Source organism: Cetorhinus maximus, chromosome 11, assembly GCF_964194155.1.
Source record: "Cetorhinus maximus chromosome 11, sCetMax3.hap1.1, whole genome shotgun sequence".
Lineage (NCBI taxonomy): Eukaryota > Metazoa > Chordata > Chondrichthyes > Lamniformes > Cetorhinidae > Cetorhinus > Cetorhinus maximus.
Genome location: NC_135889.1, coordinates 115,787,939 through 115,807,868, shown reverse-complemented (window position 1 = coordinate 115,807,868; position 19,930 = coordinate 115,787,939). Strand labels below are relative to the sequence as shown.

Here is a 19,930-nt window from a genome sequence, read left to right as displayed (position 1 = left end):
TGACACTTCATCCAGTAATGTTTTTAATTGGGGGGCGGGGGGGAACAAAGGGCAAGATATTGGCAAGTTCCATAAGTCTCTGAACTTCTCTCAGTAGTGATTTCCAATGTTTATGACTTGCAGAATGCATAATTCTAGATATGCATATGAGCAACACCACTTTTTTTCCCTCAATATTTTGTTAAATATTCATATGTACATTGAAACAATTCTGCCTTGGCTCACCTGATTAAAATCCGAATGGATGCCTTTTGTTGCCTTTTGCTTACCTGTCCTAATATCGTTTTATGTGGCTTGGTGTCAGAATTTGACTCTTGCAAAATGTGTTGGGTTGCTTTACTACATGAAAGGTGCTGTATAAATGCAAGTGGTTGAATGTGAGTACTTTTCATGTGTGGGTGAACTAGGGCTCATGAGGCAATCCTTAATCAGTTCAGTAAAGAATTTAGGAGGAACCTCTTTACCCAAAGAATGGTGAGAATGTGGAACTTGCTACCACATGGAGTAGTTGAGGTGAATAGCCTACATGTAAGGGGAACTAATGAAGGAGAAACTACTAAAAGGGTATGTTTATGCCCTTGAGGCAATGAAAGATGTTATGTTTAAAAGGTATTTATTTTTGAGGGGATATTCTGTTGAACATTGCTTTATGAATTTTAAGGAGTTGTATGTTGTACCAACAGTACCCCTGTGAAACCTGAGAAGTCTGCATCACCGACAGTGGAAGAGTCTCCACCCAACAGTCCCACAACAAAGAATGACAACCATGTACCTGCTGCTTCTCCCACACCACATGCCCCTCCTATACCAAAGTCACCATCCCAGGTAACGTAGTTCATCAGTTGCCTTTCTGGTGGCTGCCATATGATATTCTTCAGTTAAATCATTGGTTTTTCCTTTAGTTCTGTGTGTCGACACTCAGGATCTGTATTAGAGGTTGGGAATAGTCCTGGAATACTGACGGTGGAATGGCTTGATTTGGAATTTTGCAGCTGTCATGAGAACATCTGAACTTTGCTCACCATGGCATAAAATATGTTGGTTTTGCTCTAAGCTGGTCAGTGGACAGCCAGTTACTGTCTCTTCCAATCCTAGACATTTTCTGACTATACTTGTGCTAAATGTAGTGCCAGTAGTGAATCTGCTGTTGTCATAGTTGTTTGTATTCTGCTAAGCTGGTTGTTACTGGGAATTGAGCTCACTTGAGTTGCATGTAAAATTCGGGAGAATTTAACTGAAATGTTCCCATGTTGCACTTATTTCAATCTGTTCCATTGTATAACTATAAAGTAATGCCCCACACAATGAAAGGTGGCTAAAATGACCTGTAATTTTATGAACTTGAAGCATTTGATAATCCAGTGATTTTTTTATCATAATTTTGTTAAAGTAAAGCATTGGTGATGAATGAGGGACTTCAAATATTAAGATAATCACTAATGAATCCAATAAGGGATTTGGGGGGAAACGTCTTTACCCAGAGTGGTTAAAATGTGAAACTCACTGAAGTTGGGGATTTTAAGTATGATGGGGCAAAAAGCAGAGAGTGACCGCTAATGAAGGTTAGCTTGCAAATTGTAATTTGAGAATGAGTCCCAGTTGTTACACTGGATGAGGATTTGGTAATTTTAGATGGAGTTAGAGCCTGAGCTGGCTACAGAGATACACTCACACATGTGAAAAGTATAAATAGCTGATTAGTTGTGCGTCATTTGGTTCCACAGTAGTACTGCATAGACTAATTTGCTATCTTGAATTAAGTGGCTACTATTAATTTGAATAAATTATTCATAAGTTGTTCTGACCCTTGGAGGGTTGAAAGCTGTTCGAAATATGCATTTTTTTTTTCTTTCTTACTATTCCCCCCCCAATGCCTCCTGTTCTATCATCTGTTTAACAATTTGTGATTGTGCCAACAAGGAGGGAAAAGAGACTTACCTGTTGAACCAAAGTAGGAAAGGAGAAGGCCATTCAGGTGTGATAGGATCCTGGGCAATACACTTAGCCACTGAGACATCAGGCAGTCCGATGTTGTATTTCTACGAATTAGAAGGAATTGGTCAGAATGATTTGTATTTATTACACTCTGGTGCACTAAATGCACCATTATTAAAATAATTGGACTGGATTTAACATTTTTGTGACCTGTCTATAAATATGCTGTCTATAAACTGTTTTTAAATTCAAACAATTAAACTTGATGAGTTACAAGAACCATCAAAGAGCCGGCTATATAAAGAGGTGACAGGTGTATGTGCGGGGGATGTACTGAGTCTTAAGTGACTTTGTCCTCTAGGTGAATCCGATAGCTGACTGGTCATGCCTCTGCTATTTGAACTGAGCTAAATGATACTACATAAATCCCTGCTGACTACATTGCTGCCTGACGCCACCCATATATCACTGCAGTGGAACAAATGCCTCTAAATCTGTCAATCTGGCTCTAGTTTCAAAGTCCAAGGGCAATTGTATTGGGGCTCCCCCTGCTAAAAATGTTAACGTCATGAGAATTATTTTAGTAACAACCCATTCACAGCCTGGGATTTAACCTAGAACTGTGTGCATTTTCATATCAAAAGTAAACAACTCTTTTCTAAATTCACATATTGAGTGGCTAAGTATTCTGCAGTGGTAGAATGTTGGAACCTACTGCAATATGGAGCAGTTGAGGCAAATAGCATAGTGCATTTAAGGGGAAGCTAGACAAGAACATGAGGGAATGCTGATAGAGGAGGAAGGATGGGAGGAGGCTTGAGTAAAACATACTAACCAGCATGGACTAGTTAATTTGAATGGCCTGCTTCTGTTCTGTATATTCTACCATTGTTAGAATGCAGACTGGTGTCTATAGCCTCTCACTCAGCAAATGCCTTTAGTCACATCTCAATTCTGCTGCCTGGAGGAATTGCTGAGCATTTCACCCAGGGGAGGCTCACTGGGTCTTTGGAGATTAATAAACATAATAACTTGCCTTTATATAAGCGCAATGTCCCAAGACATTTTACTGGAGCATCAGCAAACAAAATTTGACACCAAACCATGTATATTATTTGGCCAGGTGACAACAGGCTTGGTCAAAGCTGGGTTTTAAGGAGTGTCTTAGAGGAAAGACCAGTTTAGGGAGGGAATTCCCTAGCTTAGGGCTGAGGCAGTTGAAGGCATGGCCACCGATGGTGGACTGAAGAAAAGTCCTGGAGGATTGTACAGATGGAAGAATTGAGATGGCTAGGGGTGTGATAATTATGGCTGGAGGGGCTGACTGTCCTAGGCTCAATCATCTTCAGCTGCTTTGTTAATGACCATCTTTCCATCATAAGGTCAGAAGTGGGGATATACAATCATCAGTGAACAATGTTCACCATTGCTGACGACTCTGATACTGAAGCTGTCCCAAATGCAGCGAGACCGGGACAACATTCAGGCTTGGGGTGGCAAGTAGCATTCATGCCACACAAGTGCCAGGAATAATCATCTCCAACAAAAGAGAATCTAACCATCGCCCCTTCATATTCAACGGCATTACCATTGCTGAATCCTCCACTATCAACATCCTGGGGGTTGCCATTGACCAGAAACTTAACTGGATTAGCCATATAAATACTGTGGCTACAAGAGCAGGTCAAAAGGCTAGAAATCCTGTAGTGAGTAACTCACCTGACTCCCTAAAGCCTGTCCACCATCTACAAGGCACAAGTCAGGAGTTGTTGGAATACTCTCCACTTGCCTCGATGAGTTCAGCTCCAATAACACTTCAAGCTTAACTCCATCCAGGACAAAGCAGCCCACTTGATTGGCACCCCATCCACAAACATTCACTCCCTCCACCCACGCACAGTAGCAGCAGTGTGTACCATCTACAAGATGTGCTGCGGAAACTCACCAAGGCTCCTTCTTCGACAGCACCTTCCAAACCCACGACAGCTACTGTCTAGAAGCACAAAGGCAGCAGATGCATTGGAGCGCCACCACCTGGAAGTTGCCCTCCAAGTCACTTACCATCCTGACTCGGGAATATATTCTCACTATCACTGGGTTAAGACCCTGGAACTCCCTCCCTAACAGCACTGTGGGTGTACAACAGTGGCTCAAGAAGGCAGCTCACCACTACCTCGACGGCAACTAGGGGTGGGCAATAAATGCAGGCCTAACCAGCGAAGCCCACATCCTATGCATGAATTAATTAAAAAAAACTAGTTCTGTTCACATCGTTGTCAGATGCCATCTGCTTCTAGTGCAAAAAAAGAGACAAAAGTTTGACCGTGTTGGTTTTTAAGCTGTACTGAAATCCAGGGCTTGAAGTTGTACAATGCCTGTTTTAATTGGGACAGGACTGGGAAGGATGAATGTTAGCAGCAGGAAATTGACCTCATTTTTACCCAGCACCCTAGCAAGCACAGCTCCTGGTCTGTGATTTTGGACACAGTTCAAGTGAAAACCTTTCAATCTCTCCAGTGATTTGTCCCTGGCCATTTAAACTGGAGTCTGCAGAAAGGAGTATGAGACTCCCTGCAAAATGGAATTGAGGCAAATGGTATTGATATGCAGCGATTGGAATGTGAGGGAGAAAAGAGTAGAAATTATGTGGAAGAGGTGTGGGAGAGGCTCATGTGCAGCATAAACACCAGCATAGTACGTTAGGACCAAATGGCCTGCTTGTGGTATATAATATGTAATTCTGTGTGTAACCCTTGCTCAAAGCACTAATACAGCTTTATATCTTTTTAAATTGAACGGCACTCATTGGAAAAATGTGGCTTTTATTTTAAAACCGTGTCAGTTTGAATCATCTGAGGGCTGACTGTGTAAAGGAGTACTCTTTTTTGCTGATTTATCACCAATGACTCTATCAAGTGCCCTGCAGTCAGCTGTAGCCAAGGACATCCTCCTCCGTCTTTCAATGATATATTTAGGACCCTGAACACCAGTGTTTGTCTTCGCCGAAATCATAGTTTCAGTGGGAGATTGGACTCTGAGCTGGTGTTCTTATTTTTGTGCTGTGGTTGACCATTAGTGGGGCTGTCGCAGCTGGTTTGTTGTTTCTACCGTCGGTAAAGGGGAAATTTGATAAGAGTTCATAATTGAAAAGTTTTGATAAAATCCAATAGAGGAATGAGCTGATTTGAGTGGCAGGAGAGTCCGTAATCAGAGGGCGCCGGCTTAAGGTAATTGGCAAAAGAACCAGAGGCAGCATGAGCAAACGTCAGCCCTGGCTCGGTTGGTACCACTATTAAGTATACAGAAGCTGCATAAAGTTTTGTATTAGCACTTGATGATGCATGAGAATGTTTGTTTATTCTGGTGAAGCACAGGTGGAAGAGTGATGTCTTTTTTTTTAAATGAAGGGTTGGTTGCAATGTGAATCTGTGTACTTTCTCCAGTGCCTCATATCCTCTTCATAGTTTGCAAACCAGATAGATTTATAGTACTTTTAGCTGTGAGGTAAGATTGCATAGGCTGGAGCAGAGGAGAAATTTCATTGAGGTGTATAAAATTGACGGGGCCTAGATAGTGGGTAGGAAGGGTCTGTTAGCAGAGGGGCCAACGACTAAGGGGAAAGATTTAAAGTAATTAGACTGGCGCAGACTAGATGGGCCGAAGGGCCTTTTTCTGTGCTGTGGACCTCTGACTCTATGACTCTAGAAGGGTTAAAGGGGAGTTGAGGAGGAATATTTTCACCCAGAGGATGGTGGGGATTTGGAATTCACTGGCTGAAAGGGTGGTAGAGGAGAAGCCCTAATCGTGTTTGGATGTGTATTTGAGTTGCTGTAACCTACAGGGCTACAGACAGCTGGAAAGTGAGACAAGACTAATGACAACAACAGAGATAAAAACAAAAAACTACTGCAGATGCTAGATGACTAAGACTAGATGACTCTCTTTTTGGACCAGCAAGACCACAATAAGCCAAATGGCTGCCTCCTGTATTGAATGTTGGATTAAACAAAACTGAACAAATTGAACAAGTTTCCCTTTACCTGTCTGCTTGATCTGTGTTCTACACCTCCCTCTAGGTCCAGCCTGCTCTGCTGTTCCTGTTCCTCAATGCACTTGGTCTCTACTAATGTTTGTTACAAAGTTTAGCGTTGATTGTCCTGCCTTGCTCTTTTCCTGCTTTTTTGCTATTGATGTATTTTTGTGCATATGCAGCAAAGGAAAGGCCCTCCAGTGCCCCCTCCACCAAAGGTCACACCGTCAAAGGACATCAAGCAAGAAAATATCCTCAATCTGTTTGACGACAGTTTCATCCCTGAGATAAGTGTGACGACACCTTCACAGGTTAGCCATTGCCTCTTCCAACACTCTTGTGTCCTCCATCACCATCCCTTCCATTTTCATCACCACTTTCGACTAATCTTCAATAATCCATTGTGCATGAAGCATGCTTTGGGTTAGTTGATGGCTTCTTGTGCCTGACCCCTCCCTTCAGTTACTGACCTAACACGACTATTCCTGTTTTCACTCCAACTAGACTGGGATTGCCACCTTTTCCTAACCAAAACTGCGATGCGTTAAAATGTTTTGACCTTCAATGGGTAAAATTTGCAAAATAACCCAAAAAAATTTATCTCAACGCCAATATTGTCAGAAATTAATTTGCATTGGTGGGGGTGGGAAGAAAGTAACCTGACTGTGCTTAGTTAATATTTTAGGCACTTACAATGTGTGGCAGCTCCAAGTCTCTCAAAATCTTTTGTTCCCTTGTCTGTGGCTACTTATGCAGATTCCTAAAGGGCCTTACCAAATATTGCAAAGTCAACATACTAATTGTTCCTCAGAGTGCTTGTTATACACTTGGAGGAAACTGGTTGTCATCTACATGCTCTAGTTTGAGCAAGTGTCTAATGGGCTGTGTTTGACGAGCAATTTTTTTCCCCAAACCACTTGTACAGAATTGACATCAATTCAACTTGAACGGATTTCAGCAATTTGTAATCTCTCAGCCTACCCAGAAATGAGAAAGTTCTGTGGTTTATCTAAAGCAAGAAGTTTCATTTTATACTGAGTTGGGTATAAAGTTAGCTTCAAGTATTTCTTTACACAGTGCTTAAATTTTAGTGAATTGTTTTACAATAATGTTTTGCATATAAGATCGTTTACTTTTTAACCAGTGATGATTACTCTCAATTACTTGATTGTAGCACATCAGATCCTGAGGGGACTTGATGGACTGGAAGTGGAAAGGATGTTTTGTCTTGTGGGAGAATCTAGAACTTGGGCGTCACTCTCTTTTAAAATAAGGGGTAGCCTGTATAAGACAAATGAGGAAAAATATTTTGAGGATTGAGACTTTGGAGTTCTCTTCCTCAAAAGGTGGTTGAGGCAGAGTCCTTGAACATCTTTAAGGCAGAGGTAGGTAGATTCTTGATGAGCAAGGAGGTTGAAGGTTATCAGGGCTTGGCAGGAATGTGAAGTTGAGGTTAAAATCAGGTCAGTCATGACCTTATTGAAAACAAAAACAGAGTTACCTGGAAAAACTCAGCAGGTCTGGCATCATCGGTGGAGAAGATGCTGCCAGACCTGCTGAGTTTTTCCAGGTAATTCTGTTTTTGTTTTGGATTTCCAGCATCCGCAGTAGCTTTTAGCTTTTTGTTTTTATGACCTTATTGAATGCCAGAGCAGGCTTGAGGGACCCAGCGGCCTCCTACTGCTCCTAATTCGTTTGTTTGTATGTAATTTGGGATATTCAGCATTGCCGTTTGAGAACCTGTTCTGACTTTTTTTAAAATGACGGGTTGGACACAATCTGGTTAGTTGGCCTGTTTGAAATGTTTAGGGACTAGAGGTTCTGCTTTAATTAAAAACCTATGGCAAAACGTGGGATTAAATGCCCTCTTGGACTGCTGAGGTGAGGAAAGTATGCAGTTGTTACAGCCTTCTAGAAGGAAAGAGGTACCTGGACATTACCAAGTATTGGGTGTGGAAGGGGTAATGAGCTTTTAATTATGATTTTTAGTTATGGACAACTGAAGTCACATGTTGCATATATGAAGGCTTTGAGTCAGAAGGAATCTTCACAAGTACTTCTTGACTTAGTTGCAGATTGCTTGGCTTTTCCAGGGGATAATGTGGGGAAGTGGATGTGTGTATGGAAGGTTAAGGTAATAGTGAAGTTGATGAAGTAAAAACAAAGTACTGCGAAAACTCAGATCTGGCAGCATCTGTGGAGAGGAAACAGTTAATTTTTTGAGTCTGATATGACGACTCTTTGGAGTGCCGAAGAAGTCATATTGGACTCTAAACGTTAACTCTTTTTCTCTCTCCACAGGTGCTGCCAGACCTGCTGAGTTTTTCCAGCACTTTGTTTTTTTATTTCAGATTTCCAGCAGCTGCAGGATTTTGCTTTTATTTTAATGAAGTTGATGAGATGGAGCAGGCCTCCTCGCCACTCCTGCAGAGAGGTGGGCTTGATTCTACTAATTCATCTCTCTGGTTCATATGCTGTAAGGGGGTGAAAATGCTAAATATAGTCACTGTAGGCTGATACTATCAGTGTGGTGGGGTCAGGGGGTGTGGTGGTGGTGGTGTGCACCCTTCCTGAGAAAGCTTGCACCATCTTTTCTAATCCTTTTACTTCAATTTTATTTATAATTGGGCTTGCCTTTTCTTGAATATTGGTCTCCACCATTTTTAAACTCTTTCCCAGAAGCATGTAAATTGGAGTGTTCAGCTCTTCCTGATGAGTTTGCTGGTTTCTGGTGGGCACTATTGATTAGAATGTTTAGATGGAATTTGGTGTTTTTTTTTCTTTTGGTTAGCATCTTCCAGATTCACTAACGGACCATCCAGTGAGGTGCAGATGGCATTTGGTAATAAATCTACATTCCCTGCGCTACTGCCTCCTGATGGCTGGAGGAAGGTACTTGTATATTCTTGAAGCACATGGGAGGTTCTTCAGTATGTGAACTTCAGATCCTGTGACAGGAGTGTCCACTTCAACAAAAATTGTGTACATTAGTCTAAATATGGTTCTCCTTTCTCTTGGCCTGGGAGGGGAGGTAGAGGGAAGAGGTGCTGCCCATTTGGGAAGAGGGAGGGAGTCCAGCATTCACATTTGGCTTTAGTTTTCTCTACTGCTCCACTACTTCCTCCTGGGCCAGCTGGATTTGGTTCCTGAGGCTTCTCTCCATGGTAACAAAGTGTTGCTCCATAAGGGAATGCTTGGGATCCCACTTTCCTGGTTGAGTGATCGTGCATGATATTTCACCTCTTCCCAGGTGGTTTGAAGAAGTGTTTCAACCAGTATCCCAATGAGGAAGGGCAGATGGTGAAGAGGAGGTAAAGATGGTGAAATAGGCCCACTTAAGACATGATTATGCCATGGATGCAGGTTTGAACAGGATTGTAGCTCCCTAGTGCCAGAGCTGATGATTCTGTTCAGCACACCTGTAGTTATCTGGCTAACATTTGAAATGAATCCAAATAAGCTAATACTGGAAAAAAAAAAATGGTGTTGAGTTTTGCAAGGTGTATGTAGTCACATCCATTCAGTTTGTTCAATCTGCTTCTTAAACCGATGTGATTGCTGAGCTAAATTTTCAAAAGGCTCTGAACTTTCATTTTGCTGTGGAACTGTTTAGCTGCCATCTAATTTACTGATTTAATGTTGATTCAATAGGATTTGAGTAATAGCTGATTCACGAACAGCTGTGTCTTGAGCCGCGTTCCATTCAATAAACAGGATGTCAACATAAATGGAATGCTAAGCAATCTGTTCTATAATCTGATGCTGTTTGGTACCCTTTTCACTAATTAAGGTTAAGTTCTCTGATCTGTTGCTCTGACCTGGCCAGTACCCTTTTAACTTACCCAGGTGATATTTATGTCTTCCTTTTGTGAGTCAGCGCCATGTCCTACATAAAGACTTGGAATACTCTGTGAAGCTACATCAACAAATGCAAGAACTTTATCTACCCTATACATTCCTCCCCTCCCTGCTCCAACCTACTGGGAGCAGCAAGAAAATGCAAGTAAATCTTGTCAATCTTGCTCGACAGCCATTGGCAAGTAGGCTTCACCACCAAGGTGGTGATTGTTTTCCCTTGCCTAATTGGCAGGAATGGTATCCTTTCCTCCGTCTTTTTACAAAGTATGTGGCAAAATCAAAATGGACGTTTTGTTTCACTTTAATTGCAACTGAAGATGGGTAATGTGCAGAGTCCAATAAAGTCTTTGGCTTCATCAGGATTGTGCGTGCAGATCAAGGCAAAATTGCTATTGGTAAATAAGTAGCTTTAGTTTGTCATCCTCTTTAATTGGAACAAAGTTCTTTAAAGTCACCCTTGTTAAAGATTATTGTTGTCTGTTACTATAATCTTGTTTCATCTACCTCATCTCTGTTGTGCTAAAGCCTACATGTGTTTTTTTTCATGTTCAGCTACTCAACACTGCATCATGACATACCTGTGTAGCAAATGAGTAAACTACTTTCTCTCTTTCTCCTCTTTCCCTCCCCCATACAAAAACCTGCCTAGTTTGAGGCTCCTGGGCTTCTGCAGGATGAAGGAAGCCTATTGGACTTAGACTTTGATCCTCTGAAGCCAGAGTCCAGTCCAGTAGTGAGAGCAGCTTCGCCAGTCTCTCAGGTTTGTTTAGCTCAGTCTTTTCTCTGGTTAGTGACCTAACCACTCAAGGTGTAGAAAATACTTTTAGCCTAGAGAAGGTGTTGTTTGCTTATTGAACCAGATCATGTTCTCCAGTGAAGTACCTGTCTGAGCTCTTGGTTGTGTGGAAGAAGATGCAGCCCAGGTTGCTCATTTTGTAGAGAATGACACATTGAAATTTTAGCCTTTTTCCCCTCTGGAGCTGGGAGACTGAGGCTTCATTTAATTGCCTGTCCCTAGTTGTACCAAAAAGGTGGAACCTTGAACCACTGAGGTGACTGTGTTCCCACAATCAGGAAGCAGGGAATGCCAGGATTTCTTTTAATTCATTCACAGGTTGTGGCGAGGCCATTTTATTGCACATTCCTGTTCAACTAAGTGGCATGCTTAGCCATTTTGGAGGGCAATTGAGTCAACCACATTGCTATGGGTCTGGGTCACACATAGGCCGGTCCAGGTAATGACAGCAGATTTCCTTCCCTAAAGGACATTAATGAACCAGATGGATATTTACAGCAATCTCATTTCACAGTTGTTATTACTGATGCCAGCTTCTTATTCTAGAATCATTTAATTAATTTGAATTTAAATTTCCCAGCTACCATGGTGGGATTTGAACTCCTGTCAATGGATCGCTAGTCCAGGCCTGTGGATTACTGGTCCAGTAACGTAACCACTATGCTACCATATCTGCAAAATATTGACCCAGCAATCATAAAACCATGCAATTTACAGTTTTGATCCAATCAAACTAGGGTTGGTGGCTGTAGATCATTCACTAATTATAGTTTGTAGCTTCTAGTTGCACGAAGTTTTTAAAAGCTGCACCAAAGGACAACATGGGAAATTAACCCTAACTGATTGTAGTTGTTGCATGTATTTTTTTTTAAAACAATGGATGTTCACAGTTCTAAATGTTGAGAGAATTGAGCAAATTGTGACTGCTCAAAAATCGGAACATTAACTGGTCCACCAACTCTCCACTGTGCCCAGTCAGGCTGAGATGTTTCAAACTGTCATTTACAATCGTTCGTCCCCCATTGCCTCCAAAGAAGGGGGTGAAAGATTTTTCCTCCTCCTTTCCACTCTCTGCCCCACACACTATTCTCTGCTCTTAAATGTGCTGTCTCTGGTTGTACTTTTCCTGTGGCTGAAGGCAAATGGGCTGTGTGATGCGAATGCTGCTGGTTACCCACAAGAATCTGAGTGGGGGCAGCATTGTTACAGCCATGATCCCTCTGTTATCTTTCCTTCAACACCCTCCACAGCCAATCAATGCAGCTTGTGGGTGCTGTGTGACTTTTGTTCAGTCCTTGGATCATAAAAAAAGCAGTGGCTGTGCTGGCAATTTTGCACACTCCACGCTCTGCTTTCAAACCCATCCCATCGATTGATTGCACTGTACCTCTGCTTGAGTGGAGAGTCCTTCCAGTCACCACTTCAATTGGAAATAGGCAGTTAGAAGCCCATGGTCGGACATTAAGGTTCTTGCCCTTTCCGCTAACTAGCAACCATCTATTTGCAGCACCTGCTGTTTTTCAACTGGTCCCGAATGGACCCAGCTGTGGTGCTATCCAGCTAGAGTCATTCAGCACAGATGGAATCCATTTGGCCCATTGTGCCTGTGCTGGTGTTTTTTAAAGGGAAATTAATTTAGTTTGTCCCACTCCCTGGCCCTTCCCCATGTACTTGCAAATTTTTTCCCTTCCAAGAATTTGCCCAACTAATTGAAACAGGAAAAATTTAAAAGGATTGGAGCTAAGTTGCCTGGTGGCCAACACTGGTACAATGGACCGAATGGCCACCTTTGTGCCATAAAATTCTATGAAGATTGGGCTTTCTTTTCCGCAGTAAATATTTTAAGACCTGGCAATATTTTGTCACCTAACAGCACAGAGCTGGACTTTATTTAACTGCCATTAAATTGGGTGTTTACTGATATTGCATTTTGAAATATACCTCAAACAGGGAGAGGGAACGTAATATATTCTTGCTATAAGGTGTGACTAACGCCTGCTCAATTTACATGTTTTATGTATTTTATTCAACATGCTAGTCTTTACCTTGGGATTTGTGGGAGGTAAGCAACATGGATCATTATTTTAAAACACGCCTAACTTTCAGCATGTACAACAAGTCTCGCCTTTGTCACTGCCCATCCAGTTCATGTTTGCATCTTTTTTTTAAAAAATGTGTGCATAGTTTATATATGCATTGCTCTAAACAGCTACCAGCAGAATCTGAGCTTTAAGTGGTTAGGTGCTTTTTCTGCTCTCAGCATGCATTTGTTCATTATTCCTTCTCTGAGATCACTTCACCCCACCCTGTATCCACCCTCAGGCACTGCAGTCTGCACACAGTTGCTTTGCTTAAAGCCTAGTCTGTCTTGTGTATGAGGTAAATGTTACCCTTGTGTGTCTGTGGTCCGTCTTTATGTACCTCTGGGTTTTATATCAAAAAATGGCTTCACTTCTCAAGTTGCAGCATGGCTGTCATGTCAAGTTGTTTTTTAAAATTGTTTTTGTTCCAGTCTTTGTGTAGTCAAATCGGACAAGACCTCCTTAAGATGTGCTGTGAATTATTTGTTAAGCAGCTGACTAGGAATCCTGGCTCTGCAATTTGGTACATTTCTTTAGTGCAACATGTCCAATTTTTTTCTTTTGCCAATTGCGAGCTGTGGTGCCCCTGTTTGAACACCCGCCCTTAAGTAAGAACATTCACTTGTCACAGTTTTTACTTACATAAAAATAAGTCAAGACAAGATGGCAATTTGTTTTGATCCCCTCTGGAAATGGTCAAATAGGTTCCTGACTTGTGTGTGACTAATGGCCACTTGGATGAAATACTGGAGGTTGGCTGTTTAATGGAACTAACATTCAAGAGTCAGTACCCTCAGGAGGTGAGGAAATTCTCTTGGTGTATTAAAAAACTGGCTTAACTCTGTATTTCCCAGTAATATGCTAACATTTCTGTCCAAATCATATGGTTTTAAAGCTGATTGCCCTGACCCTCCACCTCCCCAGAAAACCAGAGTGCCAGATAGCTTTTTTGGCATTTTGAAAAGATGCTTTATTTTATACATTTTGGGATTTGGGTGGCAATAGCAACACCAGCATTTATGGCCCATCCCTAATTATCTTTAACTGAGTGGCTTGCTAAGTCATTTCAGGGGGCGAATACATTGCTGTGGAGTCACAGCCACATTGGGTAAGGACAGCAGATTTGCTTTGCTAAAGGACATGAGTGAACCAGATAGGTTTCTACAACGATCCAGTAATTTCATGGACTTTTTATTCCAGATTCATTTAATTAACTGAATTTAAATTCCAAAGCTGCTCTGCTGGGATTCAAACTCGTGTCTCAGATTATTAGTCCAGCCCTCTGGATTACTGGTCCAGTAACATAACCACTGCATTATCATTCCTGAGGTACAAGGTAGTTAGATCTTGTTGTGAGATATTGCTAGTTATTAGTGTTGGGATGTGTTTCTGACACCACTGTTACAGACTTTTGCAGCCAGATGCAGAGCATGTGTATCTTGAGTGCTACAGACTTGAGCAAAGAAACAAGATTATTCAAAGAAGTTAAACATACTGGGTTACAGTGTGGTGACTGTGGGACCCGAGTTGACTTCACACTCATGGGTTTTTAGTTCCGTCTGGTCGATTGTTTGAACATATGAACATATGAATTAGGAGCAGGAGTTGGACACTCAGCGTTTTGAGCCTGCTATTCAGTAAGATCATGGCTGATTCATCACATTCCTCCCTACCCCCAAAAACCTTCCACTCCTGTCTTATTAAGAATCTATCTACCTCTGCCTTAAAATATTCAAGGGCTCTGCTTCTACCCCTTATTGAGGAAGTGTTCCAAAGACACTCGACCCTCCAAAAAAAAAAATTCCCCTTATCAAATGCCTTCTGGAAATCTAAATACAGTACATCCACTAGTTCTCCTTTATCCAGAGTATATGTGACTCCTTCAAAGAGCTCCAATAAATTGGTTAAACATGATTTCCCTTTCTCAAAAGCATGTTGACTGCCTGATTATCCTGAATTTTTCCAAGTGCTCTGCTATAACATCTTTAGCTTCCAACATTTTCTCTATGACAGATGTTAAGCTAACTGGCCTGTAGTTTCCTGCTTTGTCGTCGTCTCCTTTTGAATAAAGGAGTGACATTTGCGATTTTCCAATCTAATGGAACCGTCTCTGAATCTAGGAAATTTTGGAAGATTAAAACCAACACATCAACTATTTCCCTAGCCACTTCTTTCAAGACCCTAGGGTGAAGTCCATCATGACCCAGGGACTTGTCAGCCTGCAGCTTCAACAATTTGCTCAGTACCACTTCCTTGGTGATTTTAATTCCTGGAGTTCCTGCCTCCCTTCCATTTCCTGATTTGCAGCTATTTCTGGGATGTTACTTGCATCCTCTATAGTGAAGACTGATGCAAAATGCCTGTTCAATTTATCCACCATCTCCTTATCTTCCATTATTAATTCCCCAGACACTCTTTCTATAGCACCAATGCTCACTTTGTTAACTCTCTTCTTTGTTAACTCTTACTCTTGTTGTCTTTATATCTGTAGCTAGGTTTCTCTCATGCTCTAATTTTTCCATTCTTTTCAATCTTTTAGTCATTCTTTGCTGTTTTTTATATTCTGTCCAATCTTCTAACCTACCATACACCTTTGTGTAATTATATGCTTTTTCTTTCAAGTTTGATACTATCGTTAACATTTTTAGCTAACCACAGATGGTGGGTTCCCCTTCTTTTGAATTTTTTTTTGTTCTCATTGGAATATCTCTGTTCTGTGTATTCTGAAATATCCCTTTTAAATGTCTGCCATTGCATCTCTGTTGACCTATCCCCTTGATTAACACCATTGAATCATATGGTGCCAGGAGTAATGGTGTAGTTTGCACACTGCTGTAAGGTCCAGTAATATCTTGCACTATCATGTTGACTAAGATGGTTTAGCAATTAACAATCTATTAGGTGGGAAAGACCTTGAAGAGAAGACATTCCACTTCAGTAGAAAAATCGAACGTTTTGTTGCTGAGGGAAACTATCTGGAAGGAATCAGTCTCCCCATGAAGAAGTCGCTAATCTACTTCTGCCCTTCAGGAGAGTTTGAGGAACCTGTAGTGGGGCATCACTATCGCCTTCACTCAACAGGAATTTGTGGCCATTAATTAGTGCATTTCCTTTTAACTGATGGTGGAACGCTATACATGCAGAGTGCTTCCTGCACCATGGAGTTCATGAAGACCTTGCAAAGTGGAAAGATTTGATTTGTACTTCATAGAAATGCTTTACATTGATTGTGGGCAAAGGTTAAGCAAGGGCCAAGTGTGATCTGCGCAAACCTCCCAGCCCAGGTATCAGGTAGAGTATAAATCATCTTGGAGAAGCAAAATTGGGTATTTTAAGATTTATTGGAGTGATGTTTTGACCTGCTGTCAAACCACTGACAACTGCTGTAGGATGAAAGCTGCTGTTCTTGCATTCCCCACCCATTGTGTGGTCTCTTCACTCCATACCTGCCTTTATTTTTTACTATGCTTCTCTCTTTATCTTTTCTCACTGGATTGTGCAGCCTGAAAAGAGTGCATCTAACAGCATGCCTATGGATCACTCTCCAAGTATGGCCATGGGGGATGGTCTTAATGAGAGCAGTTTTGCAGTGGACTGGTCAGCCCAGCCCAACCTGCTTGACCAGAATGAAGGTGTCACTGCTGAAGTAAGTGTAAATAATTGGCTTTTTTTCAGAAGTTGTGTATATATTTCCACTACTGTGCACTTTCAATTGCTGCAAATATATTGTTTGTTTAGGCCAGGTGAAGAATTAAAAAAACTTATTGTAAGTGTGCAGGTGTAACTGTGGGCTGAATTCAGGTTGCCTATTCCAGTTGGATATTCTCTTGAAACAAGGCTGAGGGGTGACCTAATAGGTCTTCAAAATTGTGAAAGGTTTTGAGTGGATACAAAGAATGCTTTCTCTTGTGGGGAAGAGCCATCAATATAAGATAGTCATCAAGAAATCCAATAGGGAATTGAGAAGGAACTTGTTATCCAGAGTGGTGAGGATGTGGAACTTGCTACTACAGTGGTTGAAACAAATAGCGGAGATGCATTTAAGGGTAAACTAGGCAAGCATATGAAGGAGAAAGATGGCAGATTTAGATGAGAAAAGATGGGAGGAGGCTCAAGTGGAGCATAAACACTTGTGGACTGGTCTGGCCAAATGATCTGTTTGTGTAGTTTGCACTGGTTCCAACATTAAGTCACTTCTGGCTCTTGCCTTTTGGAATAAATTCTAGATGATATTTTGGCCTATTAGATGGACTTGGGTTACTAGATTCAGTGAGGGAAACAATTTGTTGTCATCCTCATTTTGCCTTAACCACCCTACCAAAAATAAAATGTTTCTCCTAGATTTTTATTTTTAAGCATCAAATTTACTCTTTCAGTTGGTAGAGGGAAGGGAGTTACAGATCGCATACAATCTGGTAATTTTAATGTGGAATCTTGTGCTTTCTTTCTTCCACTGTCACTTGCGAATAAGTTTAATGCAGAATCCTATAGAAGTATATTGAATCATTTAGATAAGTTAAACTATTGTTTCAGAATAAACCTGGCTGAAAAATACCAGAGGACCCAAGGTTCAGTGAACAGTGAATTTAGAGCTAATGTTTAAAACAGTTTCAAACATATGTTGTCATCTTTGAGTAATACATTACCTTGTCTATTTTACAAACTTTAAAATGCAGTTGGATAGACTGGGAATTGAGTCTGGACTGAGTTGACTTTTCCTAGCCCTTAACTATTCATTCCTTTCTCTTCATACTTAACTATGCCCTCCAAAGGGGGGGGAACCAACATTTCAATGGGTGAACAAAAAATGAGCATTTTTTTGTGATGCAGAATGGTTTGGGTTGGGTTGGACCTGGTCTCCATCTTGGTGAGAGGATGGGGCAGTGAGTGCAAAATACTTATTTCGGGTTTCCATATTTTTATTTTAATAACAAATGTTGAATGCAGAATAGGTCCATCAACAACTGGAAGAGAGTTTAATAGAAGTGTACAAAATCGAGGGGTTTTGATTCCAAGGAGAGAAAGTTTCCACTTACAGGACAGTTGGGAACCAGAGGGGACAGATTTCAAATAATTGGTGAGGGGTGATTAGGAAAATCTTCTTTCACTCAGCAAGTTATGACCTGGAATACACTGCCTTGAAAGGGTAGTGGAAGCAGTGTCAATAGAAACTTTCAAAAGCGAATTGGATAAATACTTGAAGGGAAAAGCTTTACAGGTCTGCAAAGGAGAGGGAAGTGGGACTATTTGGATAGGTCTTTCAAAAGAGCCAGGCATGATGGACTAATTGACCTGTGATGCCTTAATCTTAAATCTTTGCTTAAAGTTGAGAAAGGATGAGGTCCTTCTTCAGAAATGGCTGCTGTCTGACCCATCCTTAATGCCAATTTTGCAGTGCATTTCCACTTTTTTCTTCATAAGATGCAATGTTTTTAGATCTAAACATAGCGCACCTGCATGTTGAATTTTGTAATGGGTTAACTTCAGATACTTCCACAATTTCTAACTTCATTTTGAGCTCCTCTTCCTTCATTTCTCTCCACCCCACCCAAACTACATCAGTTGCTTATCAATCTCTCACTTTCAAGGGTCAAGATTATAGGTCAAAATTTGTGGATGATATAAATTGGAAACATTGTGAACTCTGAGTAGGATAGTGTAGAATTTCAAAAGGATGTGGACTGGTTGGAATGGGTGGACAAGTGACAGGTGAAATTTAATGCAGTGAAGTGTGAAGTGATTCATTTTGAAAGGATGAACATGGAGAGACAATATAAAATAAATGGTATAATTCTAAAGGAGCTGCAGGAGTAGAGGAACCTGTGTGTGTGCATAAGCCATTGAAGGTGGCAGGACAGATTGAGAGAATGGTTAATAAAGCATATAGCATCCTGGACTTTATCAACAGGGGCATTGAGTACAAAAGCAAGGGAATTGTGTTAAACCTGTATAAAACTCTGCTTCTGCCTCAACTGGAATATTGCACCCAGTTCTAAGCACCACACTTAGGAAAAACGTGAAGGCATTAGAGAGGGTGCAGAAAAAATTCATGAGAATGGTTCCAGGCATGAGGAACTTCAGTTATGTAGATTGGAGAAGAGAAAGTTGAGGAAGTTTGATAGAGGCATTCAAAATTATGGGTCTGGACAGAGTAGGTAAGGAGAACTAGAGGGCACAGTTTTAAGGTGATTGTTACTTTTGCAAATCATAGCATAAGGGAAAACTTTTTCACACTGCAAATGGTTAGGCTCTGGAATGCACTGCCTAAGACATTCAAAAGGGAATTAGGTTATTACCTAAAAAGGAAAAATGTGCAAAGTTATGGGGAAGTGGCACTAGGTGAATTGCTCCTTCAGAGGGCCAGCGCAGACATGATGGGCTGAATGCCCTCTGCTGTAACCATTCTATGATTGTACAAGCCCTGGAGCAGAACTTTATACAGTGATGCACTATTCCTGTAGTACTGGGGTGTTATTCAAAAGAATAATATGGGATTAGTCCCTGTCTACTCAACCTTGTTTTTGGGTGGGCTTTTCTATACACAAAATGGTGTCTACATTTTTCTATAGCCACTACCCTTCAAACTTCAGAGGGACATGATTTACCAAATAAAAGCAAAGCTCTTGTATATAGGATTGTGATTGCTAAAGTTTGAGCTAGCCAAATAATAGAAACATAGAAAATAGCAGAAGTAGGTCATTTGGACCCCCAAGCCTGCTCCGCCATTCAGTATGATCATGGCTGATCCTCTATCTCAACGCCGTACCTCTTGATGCCTTTAGAGCCTAGAAAGCTATCTAATTCCTTAAATATAATCAGTGACTTGGCCTCCACAGCCTTCTGTGGTAGATAATTCCACAGGTTCACCACCCTTCTGAGTGAAGAAGTTTCTCCTCATCTCAGTCCTAAATGGCCTACCCTGTATCCTGAGATTGTGACCCTTTGCTCTGGGATTCCCCCCCAACCAGAGGAAACATCCTCCCTGCATCCACTCTGTCCAGCCCTGTCAGAATTTTATACGTTTCAATGAGATCCCCTGTTTCTTCTAAACTCCAGTAAATACAGGCCTAGCTGGCCCAATCTCCTTGTATAACAATCCTGCCATCCCAGGAATCAGTCTGGTGAACCTTTTCTTAGGTAAGGAGAGCAAAACTGCACACACTACTCCAAGTGTGGTCTCACCAAGGCCCTGTATAGCTGCAGTAAGACATCCTTGCTCCTGTACTCAAG

At 41.3% G+C, this 19,930-nt stretch overlaps 1 protein-coding gene across 12 annotated transcripts in view; it reads left to right on the top strand.

The window, feature by feature from the left end:
• Nucleotides 1-19,930, top strand: part of LOC144686843 (myc box-dependent-interacting protein 1-like) — a 162,697-nt gene that overhangs the window by 123,347 nt on the left and 19,420 nt on the right. For 3 of the 12 annotated variants that reach the window (XM_078552615.1, XM_078552613.1, XM_078552612.1), the window contains 5 exons: nucleotides 684-825; nucleotides 6,148-6,276; nucleotides 10,473-10,583; nucleotides 12,658-12,681; nucleotides 16,203-16,346. In XM_078552615.1, coding sequence (XP_078408741.1) covers nucleotides 684-825; nucleotides 6,148-6,276; nucleotides 10,473-10,583; nucleotides 12,658-12,681; nucleotides 16,203-16,346 — 550 coding nt within the window. The remainder of the gene's footprint in view (nucleotides 1-683; nucleotides 826-6,147; nucleotides 6,277-10,472; nucleotides 10,584-12,657; nucleotides 12,682-16,202; nucleotides 16,347-19,930) is intronic. The other 9 variants (XM_078552617.1, XM_078552616.1, XM_078552620.1 and 6 more) reach the window with 5 other exon arrangements.